This window comes from Homalodisca vitripennis, unplaced genomic scaffold, assembly GCF_021130785.1.
Source record: "Homalodisca vitripennis isolate AUS2020 unplaced genomic scaffold, UT_GWSS_2.1 ScUCBcl_583;HRSCAF=2921, whole genome shotgun sequence".
Taxonomy (NCBI): domain Eukaryota; kingdom Metazoa; phylum Arthropoda; class Insecta; order Hemiptera; family Cicadellidae; genus Homalodisca; species Homalodisca vitripennis.
The window spans coordinates 132474-149716 of NW_025776730.1; the positions used below are offsets into that span (position 1 = coordinate 132474).

Consider the following 17243-nt stretch of genomic DNA (forward strand, 5'->3'; position numbering starts at 1 on the left):
TGATAAGATTCTTCATCACACAGGCCATTGCACAATGACGAATGACAGAATAAGGCTTAAAAGGAGATCAGCCTCTTCTTAAAAAACCAGCTAAATTTATTGTTATATGGTTGACGTTTTTTGTGTCAATGTAATGAAATATCTCAAATTATTAATTGTGTGAACTGGAAAACTTAGATGATTGTCTTATTAGTAAGCATATTAGGAATCATTAAATTTCTTGCCCGTTTTTTGGAAACCAGAGTAAGCTGGACTTGTTAGTGTTTATTATTTATTTTGGAAGAATATCTATTTTGTTTCCAACATACTTATCTATTGAAACGTAAATGGTATCAATGAAAACGGTAATTTCTGTAAGGTTGTATCAACTTTGCAGCAAGGTGGGGGACAAGCTGAGTGCCGTGCAAGAGATGACGGCAAATCTTCAGTTGTCTCAGTGTGACGCAGAAGGAGAAGGGGAGGTGTCTGGACAGGACTCTGCGCGGCTGGAGGCTTGTCTGCGCGCGCTACGAGATGTCATCGGCGAGGAGGCGGCTTCCCGCCAACAGCTGGTACAAGTGGCGCTGGCTGCAGACTTTGACCTCAACCGGGCCCTCAACTTCTACTACTCGTCTTGAGACACTGCGTGGACTAGTTAACTGAGCAACACCAAGTAAGTGAATTGTGAGAATATGTCACTAGTTAGAATCAAGTATCAAGAAGCTTTATTGTCATTAAATACACAAGTGTACAATAGACATTGTCATGAATATAGTAAACATGTACTATAAATAAAAATTTTATTACAATACAATTTAAGTGGTTTATGTATTTGTAATCTGAAGAGAAACATTATTCTAGTGTTAAAAATTAACAATTATCAAATAAAATACACGAAACAGGAATATAAAAAAACAATTAAGAACCAACAGTGTGACAAAAGACCTTCAACGCTAACGCATTGTATTCAAACAAATAAAATTATCGCTTAAAAATATTTATAAATAAAAAAACAAAGTTAAAAACAGATACAATAATGTTTTAAAATAACAAAGTTTACAGTTTATATTAAGATTTGTTGTATCACAGTTAGACACAATAGACAATCTTTGTTTGTCAAAAATATGAATAAAAATGTATAACAATGGTAAAAATAAATAAAATGTTGCTAAGCTACATCATGCTTAATGGATAACATCCCGTTATGTTTTGTTGTTCATCCAAGTATGAGCCTTTTAGTGAGATTGGACAATATATGAAGCCATGATACCACAGCAAACAACTGTAGCTGGACAAATACCCTTTAAATACAGGGTGACAATATTCACTAATTTATTTGGCAGGTAAAAATAATTAAGACCTGATGTACAAAGTCAATCAATCAATCAATCAATAAATAAATTCTTTATTCAAGTAAAAATGCACACTGTACATTGAATAGGGTCAAAATAACATTAATTAGTTTTAACATAATTTATGCTTAGTAATTAACAGTTTACAATTAATTGTTCAAAGTATTATAGACTACTACTATTTTAACCAATAAAGTTTATATTATCCAAACATATATATATATATATATATATATAGAGATATATATAAAACATACATACATATACATATACATATATACATACACACACACACACACACACACACACATACATGTATACACACACACACAAAAAAAACCATTATTAAAATATAAATCAATTATCCTGAAAAGAACTCATCAAGCGAATATAAAGGAAGTTTTAAACAAATGTTCTTTTAATTTCCTTTTGAATTTGCCAAGATCTGGTTCTAATCTCAGATCCCTTGGCAAATTAAATAAAAATTTTGTTCCCATGAATGTAGTTTTCTTTTCAAAAAAGTTTAATGTATGTTTTTCTACTCTTCTGTTTAATCTTGTGTTATATTTATGTTCATTGCTATTGTCTGTTGATTTGTCGTATTGTCTAACATAAAGAACGGTTTGGAAAATATATAAGCTATAAACTGTCAGAATTCCAAGCTCTTCAAAGTATTTTTTAACTGTTTCTGTATTTTTCAAATGTAATATAATTCTAAGTGCCTTTTTTTGTTGAACTAAAATTCTGTCTAAATTTTTTTTTGTCGTTGCTCCATAAATTTTTAATCCATAAGCCAAATGTGAATGTATTAATGAGAAATAGATCGTTTTTAGAAAATCAATGCTACAAACCTTAGCCATTTGACGCAATGCCGTAAAGTCCAGATGACATTTTTTTTAAGTATCTTATCAATATGTTGGTCCCAACTAAGATTATTATCTATTAGTAATCCAAGAAAATTTGTGCTATTCACTTGAAGCAGTTCTTCATATATAAACAGTGATATGAGGGTTTAACTTTGATCTCGCCTGTTTGTGGAAAACGAAAATAAAATTAGACTTTCCTGAATTTAAAAGTAAATTTTTACTTGCTAAAAATTGTTGTATCCTTGAAAGACCAACGAATGAGGATATTTCAATACTTTCCTTTGATTTGCCTGAGACAGTGATGCTGACCGTCGTCAGCATACATACAGAACAGAGCCACCCCCAGGCACCAATCCAGGCAACCCCCTGACATAACAAAGAAAGAGGAGAGGACCCAGAATCGATCCCTGGGTACTCCATATTGCATTGTTTGCAATTTTTGAGCGATAATGTTTTAATATATTTGTATTTGCATAAAGGATCATCAGCTACATGTTGTATTTCAACACATTGTTGCCTGTTTTTTAAGATACGAATCAAACCAATTAAATTCTTTATTTTTTATTTTTAATTTGCTAAGACATTTTAATAGTGTGTCATGTGAAACGCTATCGAAAGCTCTTGTTAGATCTAAAAATATGCCAATTACTTTATCATGCTTATCCACTGTCTCAATTATATTTTCAATAAAATTTATACTTGCTGTTATTGTTGATCTACCAACCCTAAAAACCATGTTGTTGTTCATCCAATAATTGATTCCTTTCTAAATAATTTAACAGCTGAATAAAAACTACTTTTTCGTAAATTTTTGAAAATACAGGGAGCAATGATACCGGCCTATATGATGCAGGATCACATAGATTTCCTTTTTTAAAAATTGGAATTACCTTAGCGATTTTTAGCTTTTTGAGGAAATATACCAGAAATCAATGAGGAGTTAATAAGGTGAGTGAGTGGTTTTGAGATTAAATAAAAGGCCTTTTTTATTATTGTTATTGGGACCTCGTCAATTCCTGCAGATGACTTGTTTTCAATGGCCATTACAATTTTTTCCAATTTAAGCTCATCAATTGGTTTCAAATCTAAAAGTTAAACCATTTAGGAATATTAGGAATGGTTTCACTGTTTACCCTATTTGTGTGATTAAAATGTATGTTTGGTACTATAAGCCTGTCTACTGCATTGACGAAAAAATCATTTAAGCAGTTGCTTACTGCAATAGGGTTGGTTATTTTTTTACCACTGTCTTCAATGTTTATATTCTTAACAGACTTATTTTGGTTATTTATTTCAGATCTAACAATATTCCAAATTGCTTTTCGATTTATTTCCCGAACTTGTTATTTTTTCTTGAAAGTAGTTTTTTTTAACATTATTTATTTCAACTCTAAGAAGACTTTTTTTTTAAACTTCTAATTGTTACGTTCAACTCTTTATCTTTAAACATTCTAAAATCTTTTTCTAATTCTAATATTTTTTGTTTTTTTATTTTAATGTCATCTGAAATCCACTGATTAAAATCAAACATTCTATCAGTTACCATAATTTTAGGAAAGCAAATTTCAAAAATGTGTGAAAAAATATTACAAAACATGTCATATTTTTCTTTCCACAGTAGCTTGGTACACTTGAGACCAACTTTCACTACCTAAATATCTCAAAAACAATTCTATATTTTTTTGTGTATATTTTTCTAGAGAACTTTTCTGTATACCTTTTTTTGTAACTTATTTAATCCCAAAACTTCCAACATTTGAGCATCATGATCGGAGATCTGGGTTATAATTCCACATATTTTCAAGGGTTTACTATTTATATTAGTAACAAAAGTTATCTATTGCAGTTTCTGATTCTGTAGTGATTCTAGTCGGGAAGTTTACTTTTGTAATCCAAATTATAAGATTTTAAAATATTTACAAATGTAAAATATGTTTTGTCATGGTTTAAAACGTTAATATTAAAGTCACCAGTTATAATAATATTTTTGAATTTGTCATGTAATATTGTACATAAGATGTCAAATTTTTTTCCAAAAAAAGATTCTACAAAACATTGTTTAGGAGACCTGTACACACATACCAGAATAAAGGAAAACTTGTCAACAGTTATTTCTGACAGGCAACATTCAAATTCTTTTTCATTTAGTAAATTCTGAACCGCAGGAATTAAGATTGTTTTACTTTTAATATCCTTTCTCACCATGATGACAACCCCTCCACCAATTGAATTAGATCTTGAAAAGAAGGAGCATTTTTTATAATTTGGAATGTTCAATACCATGATTTCTTCCTCAGACATTTTGTGTTCTGACAATGCTAGTATATCAGGATGTACTTCCTCCAGATTTATTTTCAAGATATCCAAACGTGATGGCAGATGCTGTACATTCTGGTGCAAAATAGACAATCTATCTGATTTATTTTTTGAATGTTACCTGTTTTACGTTCATATAACATATCTTTTAAATGCTTATCCTCATGTTATACCCTTACAATTATTTAAACTATCATCATTTACTAGAATATCTTCAGCATAAAGAAAAGTATTGTTTAAAAGTCAACGAACTATTTACTTCTACATTTTTTTTTACTTAACATTTTCGTGACTTTAGAAGTACTGTTTAAAGTATGGATTTTATAATCACTATCACTAGGTTACACTCCTGGACACAGGAGGATGGCAGTTTTTTTCAGCTGTTACAACCAAGGAGCCACCCACTATTGAGGCAGGTACTGCCTGACTATGACTAATTAATAATTCACTACTAATTAATCAATTAAAGTATAGTCGTATTGTTCATTAGTTTTGTCTTTTTATGTTTTTGGAAAAGAAGTTATATTGTTGAGTCGAATAAACCTATAAAGATAAAAAATTGAAAAAGTGTATAATCTAATTATAATTGTTTTGCAGAAAGGTTTCAGAAATGTTTATCATGTTTCAAAATGGTGGGCATACAAATTTTTCAAACTGCAATAACTAAAAAATGGTAGATTTTATGAAAACTTTAAAGATACTTAATTTATAAACTAACACTCCAATAATTACAAAATTTTATTTTGGTGAGACCTTTCGTGTTCAAGGAACACATCATCAGACCCACATAACTGAAATAAAAGTGGTTGTATCTTTAAAGATCGTGAAATAATAAAGATGGGTTACTTATGGATAAACATCTTTATACCAAATTTATTTCGCCATTACCAATAACTGAGGAGTAAAGGTTTTACTGATCACGATTCCTCACTTAAAATACACTAATCGAGTTATAATGTTGTTTAAAAGGGGCGTCCGGGGGCCATATGCTGCGCATGTTAAATTAGTCATTTTAAGGTACACATATCTCTAAAACCTTACGACGTAACTTACTAAATTTTTTTTTATTTTGTTATGTATGTCTTTTAGAGTATTTATGGCACAGGAATTTCTAAAATAACTTTATTTAGGTATTTTAACAAATTTTTCTAAAATTTACTTTTTTTATTCGAAAATTTTGACTTTGCAACCATGTAGAATTGGTCTTAGGTTTTAAAATCAAATTTCCTGTGCTGTAAATAAAAACCATGAAATTGTGAACAAAAAATAACAAAAAATATACTAATACCTCGAGTAGTTTGGAAGATATGGGTACCGAAGTGTAAAAAAAACAAGTTTTTCGGGAATTCCATTTTTTCTAGGCTATAACCTAAACAATAGTGACTCATGTATCTCAGTGCATTCCTGCTGCATAGGCTGGGTTATCTGGATCCTCCTGCTGCTCATATATATCCTACACACGTCTTTTAGCTGCCTCACGCTTCTGGCGACACTTCTTTTCAATATCTTCTATCGCCTTTTGCGCCTTCCTTATGCGCATCCTGTCGAATCGCTTTATAACCTCAACACAGTTTTTGTCTGGCATTATACCTACTTTCTTGAGTACTTCACATTTAACAATGTTTCCTTTGTTGAAACAGGCAATGGCTTCATAAACACCAAACTCAAGGGTCTAAAACGGTCCCAAGGGTAACTAAAAAAGTCGATTTTGGAATACGCGACCACACTACACTGTTTAGCGACTCGCTCGGATTTTGGGTCTGTCCATGAAGACATTTCGCCAGCAGCGTCGTTTAGCTAAGTCCTTGAACATTTGTTTACCTATTCCATTACTACAGGGGCAATGAGGAAGTGTTCATTGTGGTCATAGGCTTCTTTCTTCTGGATAGCTTGTTGGTATTTGCACCACGTATCAGCAGTTTTCGGACACAAACTGCGCTGGTTCTTCATTTGTTGAAATGAGATGGAAATACTCCGCCTAAACTGCCCTCTTCATATTTTCCAGACTGTCAACATTTCTTCTAATGGCCAGCCCATAGTATAATTAAATTTCATTTATAGCCTCGAGAGTCAACCTACCTTTCCCCCCAATAGTTTTATCATCAGGAAGTGTAAACAACACAACTCACAAAGCAAATAACAAAGAAACTTTAGTTGTAACAGATGACACAAATGAGAAAGAACCATATGACAGTAAAGAACAAACAGTGTTACCAACACAACAAGTATGTGTAGCTTATATTATTACAACTGTAGTATGTATAACCATATGTCCCTCGCCCTGACGCCGCTGCCAGCAAAAAACACAGTGCAGACCATTACAAATAAATTAATTACATAAGGTTGCACTCGTCCAAATTGTATGTATGATATGTCAAATTACTCGTAAGATTCCAAAGAATACAAAAATGTCAAAAAATACAAATTGAAATTTTGAGCCAAAATGGACCCCGGACGCCCCTTAACTGCTGATAATCAGCTTATTGCTGCATTTCACATATGAGATCACTAGCTCATTCTTGTCATTTTGTACACATGCTATAAAATTTGTGTGGATGGATTACTTGTTTTTTGCCAAATTGATCTACACATTTTGTTTGGTTTGTTTATATGCTGTATAACAATTTCTAAACAAATTAGTTGGTTTAAATAATTTTTTATTACTTTAACTGATTTAGTTTACAAGATTTACTAAAGAAAATCAATTAATAAATTAAAATAAATGAACCGAATTATTCAAATTTTAGCTGATTATGTTACATTGTAACATTTGTGTTTAATGGGGTGTAAAATTTCATTAATTTTACAATCTACACGGATAGTTGCAACCAGCTAGGTATTTTCCAGAAGTCTGGAGAGGTTTTGCATTTAAGTTTTATTAAGTATTGACTCAGAAAGTAATTAGATCCCAGAAGATCTGTTGATGTGATTATAGCCAAGATTTGATCATCTCCAACACTTTCAAATTACAGCGTTTAGTTTCTAAGATTCGTATTCTAGGAACGTATTGAAGTATCTTAACTCACGTTCTAACGTTTTATCATTATACCTTTAGGTCCTTCAAAAACTACAAACGTAATTAAAAGTCTCCTCAGGTTTTAGTTTAATGGAAATAATACTTTCATATATGAGACCTTATAGAATTATATATTTGCATTACACTGCATCTTTATATTACAGCTATTATTAGACACCAGTACTTTATTTAATATTAAATCATAAATATACCATTTTCATAACATTAATTATTTGAGTTAATTTGACTACTTTTTAAATAATATTTTTAAGTTTATAGTATAATTACTAATGAGATACATATTAAATTTGTCACCATTTTATTTTATGTCAACTCCTAACTCTTAATTGTGGCCAGGTTATTAAGTGCTGTTTACCAAAGTCAAAAACAATATGTAGAATAAGTGATGTAGGTTAAGAGACATTTGACAGTTAATAAAAGTGATTAGGTACATTGAAGATATGTTAGCCTATATTGATGGATTTGTCAAGCATATCATTTGTAGGATGCAAATAAATCTTGTCTCAGGCATCTGTAACACTAAAGACAGTCATGTAAATGTAATATTGTAAATACTTTAATAATAATAATTTTGTAATATTTTCACAACATTTTAGAAAAAATTATAAAGCAAATATGATTGTGTAGTCATTTTATTATCAAATCACCCAGATCATGTCACTCACTATTTTGTTTTAAACGAAACTTTGCACGTTTGCTTATACTTATGCCCTAAGAAGTTTTATTGTTCTAGGATTTATACTTTTTTTTAATAGACTTTATGAAATATCAATAAATATTATGATAACTTAGTTCTACAGAATTGCTTGTGGGCAATGAGTAACATATACAACAGTTATCATATTTCAGGTATTGATAAAGAAAGATCTGAAAATTTTCTCCAGTTCAATCAATGGAAGTGTACAATTTACAAAATGCATTGCATTATTATAATTTTTGAAACTAAAACAAGGGTTTAGAAAAATGCATGTAAGTGTTTGTTCTCCAAACAGCAAAAAGCTGGTAAATGTATAAAATAAAACCTAAGGATATATGCTTTTTATTGATATAAAAACAAAGTGACTAGATAGTTATTGGTTAGCTTTGTTTTCACCATAATCATCCAAGAATAATCATAATGTTCCATTAAAAGCGTTCTGCGTATAATTTTGTAGTATATTGTGTGAATGCCAAATGATAGATATGAATTCACATAATTATTTCAAAGTAAATTTTATTCATCAACTGAAACTGAAATTACAGTATTCCTTCAACTTGTTAAGGAATTTTATTGTGCTTGGAAGTTAATTTAAAATCAAAATGCTGGATTCTTTCCATATTATTTTGTGGTGTAAATAGCACATTTCATTACTAGTCTCATAAGTGACCGATTGCATTTACGCACAAGTCGAAGCTGAGCATTGAAAATGCTATTAAGTCCCACAATAGAACTTTTGAAATTAATATTGAATGTTACTTTTCACCAGGAAATCTTTTTAAAGATTTCTGCCATTTTATAGTTTAGTTGTTATTATTCCATAACGAAAAGTGATACCATTTTATAATTTATTTTGGTGTTAAAATCAGCTGTTGGAATATAGGATTGTAACAAAAATAATGATTTTAATTAATTATATTTGATACTTTGTATAATGAAAGTAATGTTTGGGAGAGAAAACATCAGCTGACAGCTACAAAGGAAACAATAACTTTCACAGATCTCAGCTGTGGAAAATAGCCATTGCCATATGAATGGTGAAAATATATTTTCTAGCTTGAGATATTTGATGGGAAACTAGCAGGATTGTTAAAGGATGGTTTTCTGGCTTTTTCAGCCCAGTGACCTTTTCGAATAAATGTTTTAGTTACCATGAATTGAAATAATAATGTAGGTGAACTCTCAACAATTGTGTATTGTTGGCAGGTAGACCAGTCTTGGGCCGTCACTGGATGAAGGTTGGAGTGCCAGTTTTTGTTAAATAGTCTTCTTTGCTCATTGTATCTACATAACTTGCATTGGTGGGGTGAGAGCTGAACAATACTAGTTAAACTTGTGGCATCATCATTACAATTGATTGGGTTGAATAGTCAATCTCCGTGAACTGTGAAGTTAACAAGTTGAACTTCTGTTAAAATTCTTGCAACAACCATAACACTTCCAATATATTTTAATTGTTGGGCGTTTTTTATGGGGATTTAATTGGTTTTACAATATAAATTTGGTCAGTTTGATTGATTCTGTTTCCTATAAAAGATGTTGCAAAAATAAAATTATGTGAAATCCATGAAGGTGTTGAATTGAAAAGTTAATTTCAAACTAACATTCAACAACCATGGATTTTTGAAATCTTAAAAATTGTTATTAATAACATCATTTAGTACAGACTCCAGTATTTTGCCAGGTTTGTTTGGTGCATAATTCTGTCCCACTTTCAATATTCATCTAATTATTTCTTTCTTTACTATTCCTATATCTCTCTTCTTTACCCTGTATTCCAAATGTGCCTTAACCAACCTCTATCATCCGTCCTGTTTCTTATGAGGTTCCTTCTTCATTCTTTCACCTAAATCATTCTATCTATATTGTAATAATTCTACAATCTCATACATACAATCAATCATTCAGTTTCCAAGTTATATTGTCTCTCTCTCTCTCTCTCTATAACCCTCATCCTTCTTGTCTAATTTATATTACTGTTTTCTTCGGCTCTTGTGTTCCAAATCTTTGTTTTATTTTCCAACATTGTCACATAATAAATCCTTTTATATTATAAAGGTTATTAAAATAATTGGCAAAAATGAATTTATATATTTTATGTTGTCAGCATTTTCCAAGAAATAGATTTTAAATTGAGGATTTAAAACATTTTGCGATAAAACCGTTTCAGCTATTTATGTAAGAACTTTGCGATGATGGTGTCCCATACTTGGTATTCTGCTGGGAATATTTCAGCACTTGCCCCACTGTTGTATACCGTCTCACCAGCTTGTAGTTCTCACTTCTAGACATTCACTTCTTGCTAAACTGAAATTCTAGTCCATCCCATTGATGGTATTCGAGTGAAGAAAATCAATCAGTATTATTTAACTGTTTCTTTTGTGATGTATGTGATTAATATTATCGACTTGATTTAGACTTCTTTTAGGTTTAGAGTGCCACTGTTGACTTGTACATTGTTGCATTCAGTCATAATGTTTAACATGGACGTAATGTTTTATTTGCCGTTGTGCCCTGGTGTGATCTTTATATCTTGAGTTGTTAACAATTTAATTTCTCCATTCTCCATTCTTACTGCTTTGATCGAAATCTGTACCATTTTTTAGCCTGTTTGATTTAATATAAAACCATTTTATATAAACATATAAATCATCTTATAAAATTTATCGAAGTTTCACTTTATAAACCATTTATGAAGCACAAAGCACGGATGTACTATTCAAATGATATAAGTAATTAATTAAACACAAGTTTTGTATGTTGACCTCTGTGTTAACATTTTTGATAACTGAGTGTGACAACAGTTAGCGTAAGGGTTACAGTTTGTAAGATTGTAAAGTTGTTTTTCTCTTAGACATTTCCTTTGTTCTTTGGAAGCGAATCGAGTTTGTGAACGTTTTTTATAATGACAAGTTGTATAATGCTTCACCAGTTTTTATATAAGAGTTAATTTTAGTCTTAAAACTTAAAACCTGTTACTTATGATATTGCAAAATCAAAAGTGAAATGATATCGGCTGTTACTTTTAAATACCTAATACTGTATTGTTATTATTTATTTATGTAAGCATGTGCCTATATTACTTTGTAGTGTAAGTCAAAGATGTGATCCCTTTTTCAAATGTGTTCTGTAAATATTTTGTCATTTGAGGTGTGCAATATTACATCGAAGGCCTAAATCGTGGGCCTATTGAAAGCATTTGCGTCAACGGAAACTTAAAATTTTGCCACCATGTAAAATTGTTAAATCAGCTGAAATTAATGTAATACAGTAAGTGGAATAGGACTTAATGTCCGAATGAATCCATCATAAGGGAACTATATTTGGTTTATAAAGCAATCTAATGTGTACTTATTATTATTCCTGGTCAGCATATTTAAGTACTGCATGAATCCACCGGCTTTTTGCACAATTTAAAGGCGTCATAGTTGAATGTGTGAAACTGTTTAAATGAAGAGGTCTATACCTGTTATTATATCAAACTGCACATTGACATGGTGACTACACTTTGATTCGATGCATATTTAGAAACCTCATAGAGTAAATGATACGGGTTTCATTGACGGAAATGAATATTGCGACTTTATGTAGTTCAATAAATTATTGGCTGTCATAATTTGATCTTATTCAAACAATCTGTATCAAAGTAAAGTAAAATGTGTCAAATGTTGTTTTACGTGCATAATTATTGTTTCTGATAAACAAACCATTGTAATTGTTGATTAATATATAAACATTGAAGATTCCATCTTAAATTTAATAATCATTCCACTTGTTTTAGTTCATCTTGATAGCTTTATTATAATAGTTTGTATTGGTTGAAATAATATTCTATGTGTTATATATTTTTTGTAATTATTTATTTATTTAATGTTTGTTGTTGATTAGAAATCTGATATATTTTTGTGATATAGTGTTGTTCATCTTTCAGTCTGTACCTATAAAGTGAAAATTAAATCTTATTTGATATATAAATATATCTAGCTCTAGCTCCACATTTATATGTTTTATGATGTTGTACGATTGATTAATAGTACTATGACGATTATTAAAATACATTGTTCTATTTACATGTGGTTTATTTGTTTATGACCAAGTTCGTATCCTGCCGTAGCCTGTGAAAATTTGATCTGCAACTGTAATAGTAAGTGGTGTTCTGAGATCAGGTGGCAACAATGTCTCTAGAGAATGTACAGCATAACAATGGTTGTCAGCTCTATGTCAGCTGTTTGAGTGATTGGACAGAATTGGGAGTCGTAGTTATTTGTTGACATCATTCTGCTGAGTTGTGGTTGTCACTCTTGTCATGATTCAGTATTTGTATTGTAGCTTTGAAAAATTAAGTATAAAGTATAAATCTGTGTGCTTTTCCTAAATTAAACAAATCACAAATTTAATGTAAACGACTTCTATTTATTGTCATATTAACCCTTTTAGTGCCAGACAAAAAATCAAAAGTTGGTCGTGAGAAATGCCAGTGATTTTTCACACAATACTATTGAAGGGTGCCAGGCCTATTTCAGCCGTTTTGCAGTGTTTTACTAAAAAAATTGTTAAAATAACAAATATTGAGATATTTTCCTAATTTTTTCATTGTTTTGCAGTAAAATAAATTTCCTTATAAAAAAACTATAAAGCAAATTATATTTCTAAATGTAAATAACTTACATGAAAAATAGTATTTAAAAAAATTATTTCACTATAACAAATACTATCACTTGAAAGAGGAATTAAAACTGAATACACACATAAAAAGTTTTTATTAATATTTAAAAAACCAAAAAATCATGTTAATTTTTTTAGAAAGTTACATTTTCACTTTTTTGTGTTATTTACACTATTTAGCTTCTTTATAAAGCTTATAATATTTTCCGGTACTTTGGGATTATACCGACCACACCAGTATGAAGAACACAAAAATATAAATTTATAGAAACAAACATGATAGAACGAAAAAACAACTCTGTAATTACAAAATTACAAACTTACAAGCATTTCCAGGTATTGTGATCGGTATTGTTGTCGTCGCTGTTATCTTATCTTTCTCGAGAATCCCGATTACGGCAGGCCGCGCGGCATCACATAATTTGCACAGTACATAATTACCTTTCCATTACAATTCAATTTATATTTCTGATCAGTCCCCTCTAGAATTTGATATTTTACTGATAGGTACTATCTCGAGGGATGTTTTTCTTTCGTTGACATCAGCGCGGGGCTGCCGAAGCCCGCGCTGATGGCCGGAGGCACTCGCATTTTGGGTGGCGGAATGTGATCAAGAATAAAAACAAGTTTTGAGTGTTTTTTTCGATAAAGAGTTCAGTTTTAGTTTGGTAATGTTTGTTTTTGTTGAATTTTTGTGTTTGGAGAAATGTAGAGGTAAAACACGAAAGTACAACAAAGCGACGCGACTCTGCAATCACGTTATCTACTAGACCGCTCGACTTTGACTTCTATCTGAGGATGGGGAGGGGTGTGCGATAAGACAATTCCTGTTTTATATTGACGAAATATTGTTTTACGCTAATCTAGTAATCAGTAGAAGCAAAATGTCAAATAACGATTCAAGTCTGGGTGTGGTCGGTATAATCCCAAAGTACATATTTTCCACTATGAAACTATTAAAAACTGTCTGAAACTACTTTCTACTTAAAAAATAATGTACACTTTGTAAAATATCAACAACAAAATTTACACACTTTTGTACATAGGTATTATAGTTAGGCGGTAACACAAATATGGTGAGGCAAACATAAGGGATGCCATCCTTTTTTACAGCGTTTGCACACAAATGTGGTTTTCATTTTATTGAAGTTTACTTTTTATGTTAGTAAAACATTGTTATTCACCTATTTATCAACAAACAAACACTGTGGAAGCAGCAACACAAACAACCAAACACAGAGGTTAGACGTGAACTATCAGCTGACACAACTTTGTCTGATGCAACAACTACGGCCATTTCTATCATAGCTAAACACCTGACTAACCTTACGATATTACTATTATTATTTTTTTTTATGTAGATTGGTTCATTCTGATTGTTTGTATACCAACAAATTTAGAACAAGTTAAAAAATTATTGCGGTATGACTTTTACTCCGAACGTCCGTATATACGGACGTTGGCACTAAAAGGGTTTTAACCGTAGAGCTGGCAATCGACATTATAATGTCGATCTGAGTCAATCTGTGGGTGGCAACCTACAATATCGATCTGACACGCACAAGTTTTAGCAGTTCATAGCACATACATCAACACTATCACCACTATTTATATACCATTTCAAACAGAAAAATAGGTGATTAAAATGGTGAAATTTGTTTTGCTGTTTTGGAAACAGAGATGCCACCACATTGGCAATATAAAACTTGCCAGAAAGTTCACCTTCATCTAGCCATTTTGAAAATTAGTAATATATCGTGGGTGTGGTTTATTATGTTGGTTTATAGTTTGTTATAGCTTCGTTTTAGGCTATACTGTATTAAATTTCGGTATATTTTAGAAATATTTAGTGTAACAATTATATTTTTTTGAAAATAATCATATCTATAGTAACAAATTTATGTATACCACACCACTTTCAAAAATAAAATATCTATAAATTGGTTACTAATTAATTTATTGTTTTGTATAGAGCATACAATTCTCTAAATATTGGTATATTGTGTGGAAAAATGTAGTAAAAGTATTATATTTTTTGTAAATTTTTTAAAATAATCGTATTATATCCCTTAGACCGCAGTGTTTAAGCTCACGCAGGAGTGTAGCATGATGAACGCAGACAAAAAGGCCTTGAACAGATCCAAGAATACACTGAGTGAATAGTCTCATCTACCAAAGCCCTTAGCTGTCAGGTCCACAAGCTTTCTTATTGCATCAATTGTGAAAACATTTTTGGAAGCCAAACTGGCTAAGTGAAACCGTTCCACAAAGTTTAACAATCTCTTCAGAAACAATCTTCCAAAAACTGTACTGAATACTGGCAGGATTGAAATTGGTCGATAATTGCTGGTCAGGCAAGGATTTCCATTTTTGAAGAGTAGAATACCTATGAGAGCTTTAGGACTTTGATTGGTTAATAAGATGCCGGGCAGTTGAAAAAAAATTTCAATTTTGAATCTACGTCATAAGCTTTTGCAATCTTTATGAATTTTTTTGTGTAAACGTTAAATTTTCATAGTCAGACTGGTGAAATATTGAATGAAAAAAAAAGTTTCTCTCGATACAAGAATTCCACAAGTGATCCAAGAACTTTTGTGAATCTTCGCTTTTACTTTCGAAATATTAAAAGGACATGAATAGTCTAGGTGGTACAACAGACACTTATGAAATGCTGTAAACATGTCATTGGGTGAACTGCAATAGTTTAAACAATGTAAAGATCCCAAGACTACCTCCTGTGTGAAATGGTTGGAGATACAGAAGTCAAATACGGATAAATAATAATCTTTTAGATTCGTGATCACATTATCAATGGTGGTGCTCTATGTTTTGGTTACCGCAATTGGTGAGTTCACTGACCATTTCAAATTACGTGACTCAAGTAGTGGCAATTAGTACTAATCGTTATTACTAATCGATTCTAACTCCTATAAACAACTCTGCAATGTACATTAATGTTATTTTTATTCGAGCAACACACCAATGAGGTTGTAAATTAGCATTCTATTTATTCATTATTAGAATCAGAAGACGCTGTTCTGTATGCTATGAAGTTTCTACAAACTTTTAACCCTCACAATATGTGTTTCATAGCTGGATTTATAATAATGTTCGTACTGAAATCTCATCATTTTAAATTATGCAATGGTACGAGACTGCAAGTTAAACTTTTGCACCTAAATACCATAGAGGTTAATATATTCATTGGTTGTGGGAGAAGTGAAACAATCTTCTTATCCTGTATTCCCATGATTCCTTCAGATTATTAGTTTCAGTTTAAAAGACTACAGTTCCCAGTCAAACACTAATTTTCTATTACAGTAAGTAAAGCTCGAAGGCAATCGTTAAACATTATTAGAGTGGATTTCGTGGAAGTTTCTCCTATGGCCAGCCGTACGTGCCCTACTCTCGAATAAGCTTTTTCTGAAAGTCTGTTGATTCTGCAATGCAAAGGACACATAAAAATTGCTGTGTACAAGAAGTTTCAGGGTGACAAGCCTTCTTATATTAATGAACGTCTAATTTATTACAGTATCTAGTACACAGTAAAAGTTGGTACTTAAAAAAATAAGTCAAACATTATTAAGTCTTAATCCTGTTGCAAAGCACGGGCATTCTGTCGGTATTCTTACATCAGAATCAGAAAAATCTTTATTCGATTTTTACACATGGTGTACATGAATGGCCTCACATGATTAGGAAAGTAAATGGTTAAGTTTACTAAATATGCTCTACATTAGTATCTAACTAAATTTAATACAGTGTAATTTTAATGATTGTAAAAACTATTGTGAATTGTATAAAAATCAGAAAAGGAGTACAACGACAGGTCAGTCAGGTAGCTTTTAAGTTTATTTTAAAATAATTGATCATTTTCTATTAATTTTATATTGCTTGGCAGCAAATTAAAAAATTTAGCTCCTATGTATATTGGTTTTTTTACAGAAAAAATGTAAGTTATGTTGAGCAACTGCCATATTATTTCTGTTTCTTGTATTATAACTTTGGTTTCACCACTTTTGCCTAAGCTATGAGCACGATTTGTCACTGACATTATAGTTTCATATATATATGCACTGTAAACCGTCATGATACCCAGTTGAGGAAAGTGATCCTTCACACTTTCATTCTCGTAAGTATTAAAATGACACGAATTGCTTTTTTTTGTATCACTAAAATTGAATTTAAATTTTTTATTGATGTGGATCCATATAATGAGATATCTAATATAATATGTGAAAAATAAGTCATTTTTAGAGTTTCTTATGAGTATAATTTTGACATTCTGCGAAGAGCATATAAACCAGAGTTAATTTTTAAAACTATTTTTT

General features: G+C 31.0%; 1 protein-coding gene across 1 annotated transcript in view; it reads left to right on the forward strand.

Moving 5' to 3' along the window:
- Nucleotides 1-10735, forward strand: part of LOC124370870 — a 57653-nt gene extending 46918 nt beyond the window's left edge. Inside the window, exons 16-17 of the mRNA XM_046829173.1 lie at nucleotides 377-652; nucleotides 9454-10735. Coding sequence (XP_046685129.1) covers nucleotides 377-617 — 241 coding nt within the window. The 3' untranslated portion in view covers nucleotides 618-652; nucleotides 9454-10735. The remainder of the gene's footprint in view (nucleotides 1-376; nucleotides 653-9453) is intronic.
- Nucleotides 10736-17243: the final 6508 nt, after the last annotated feature.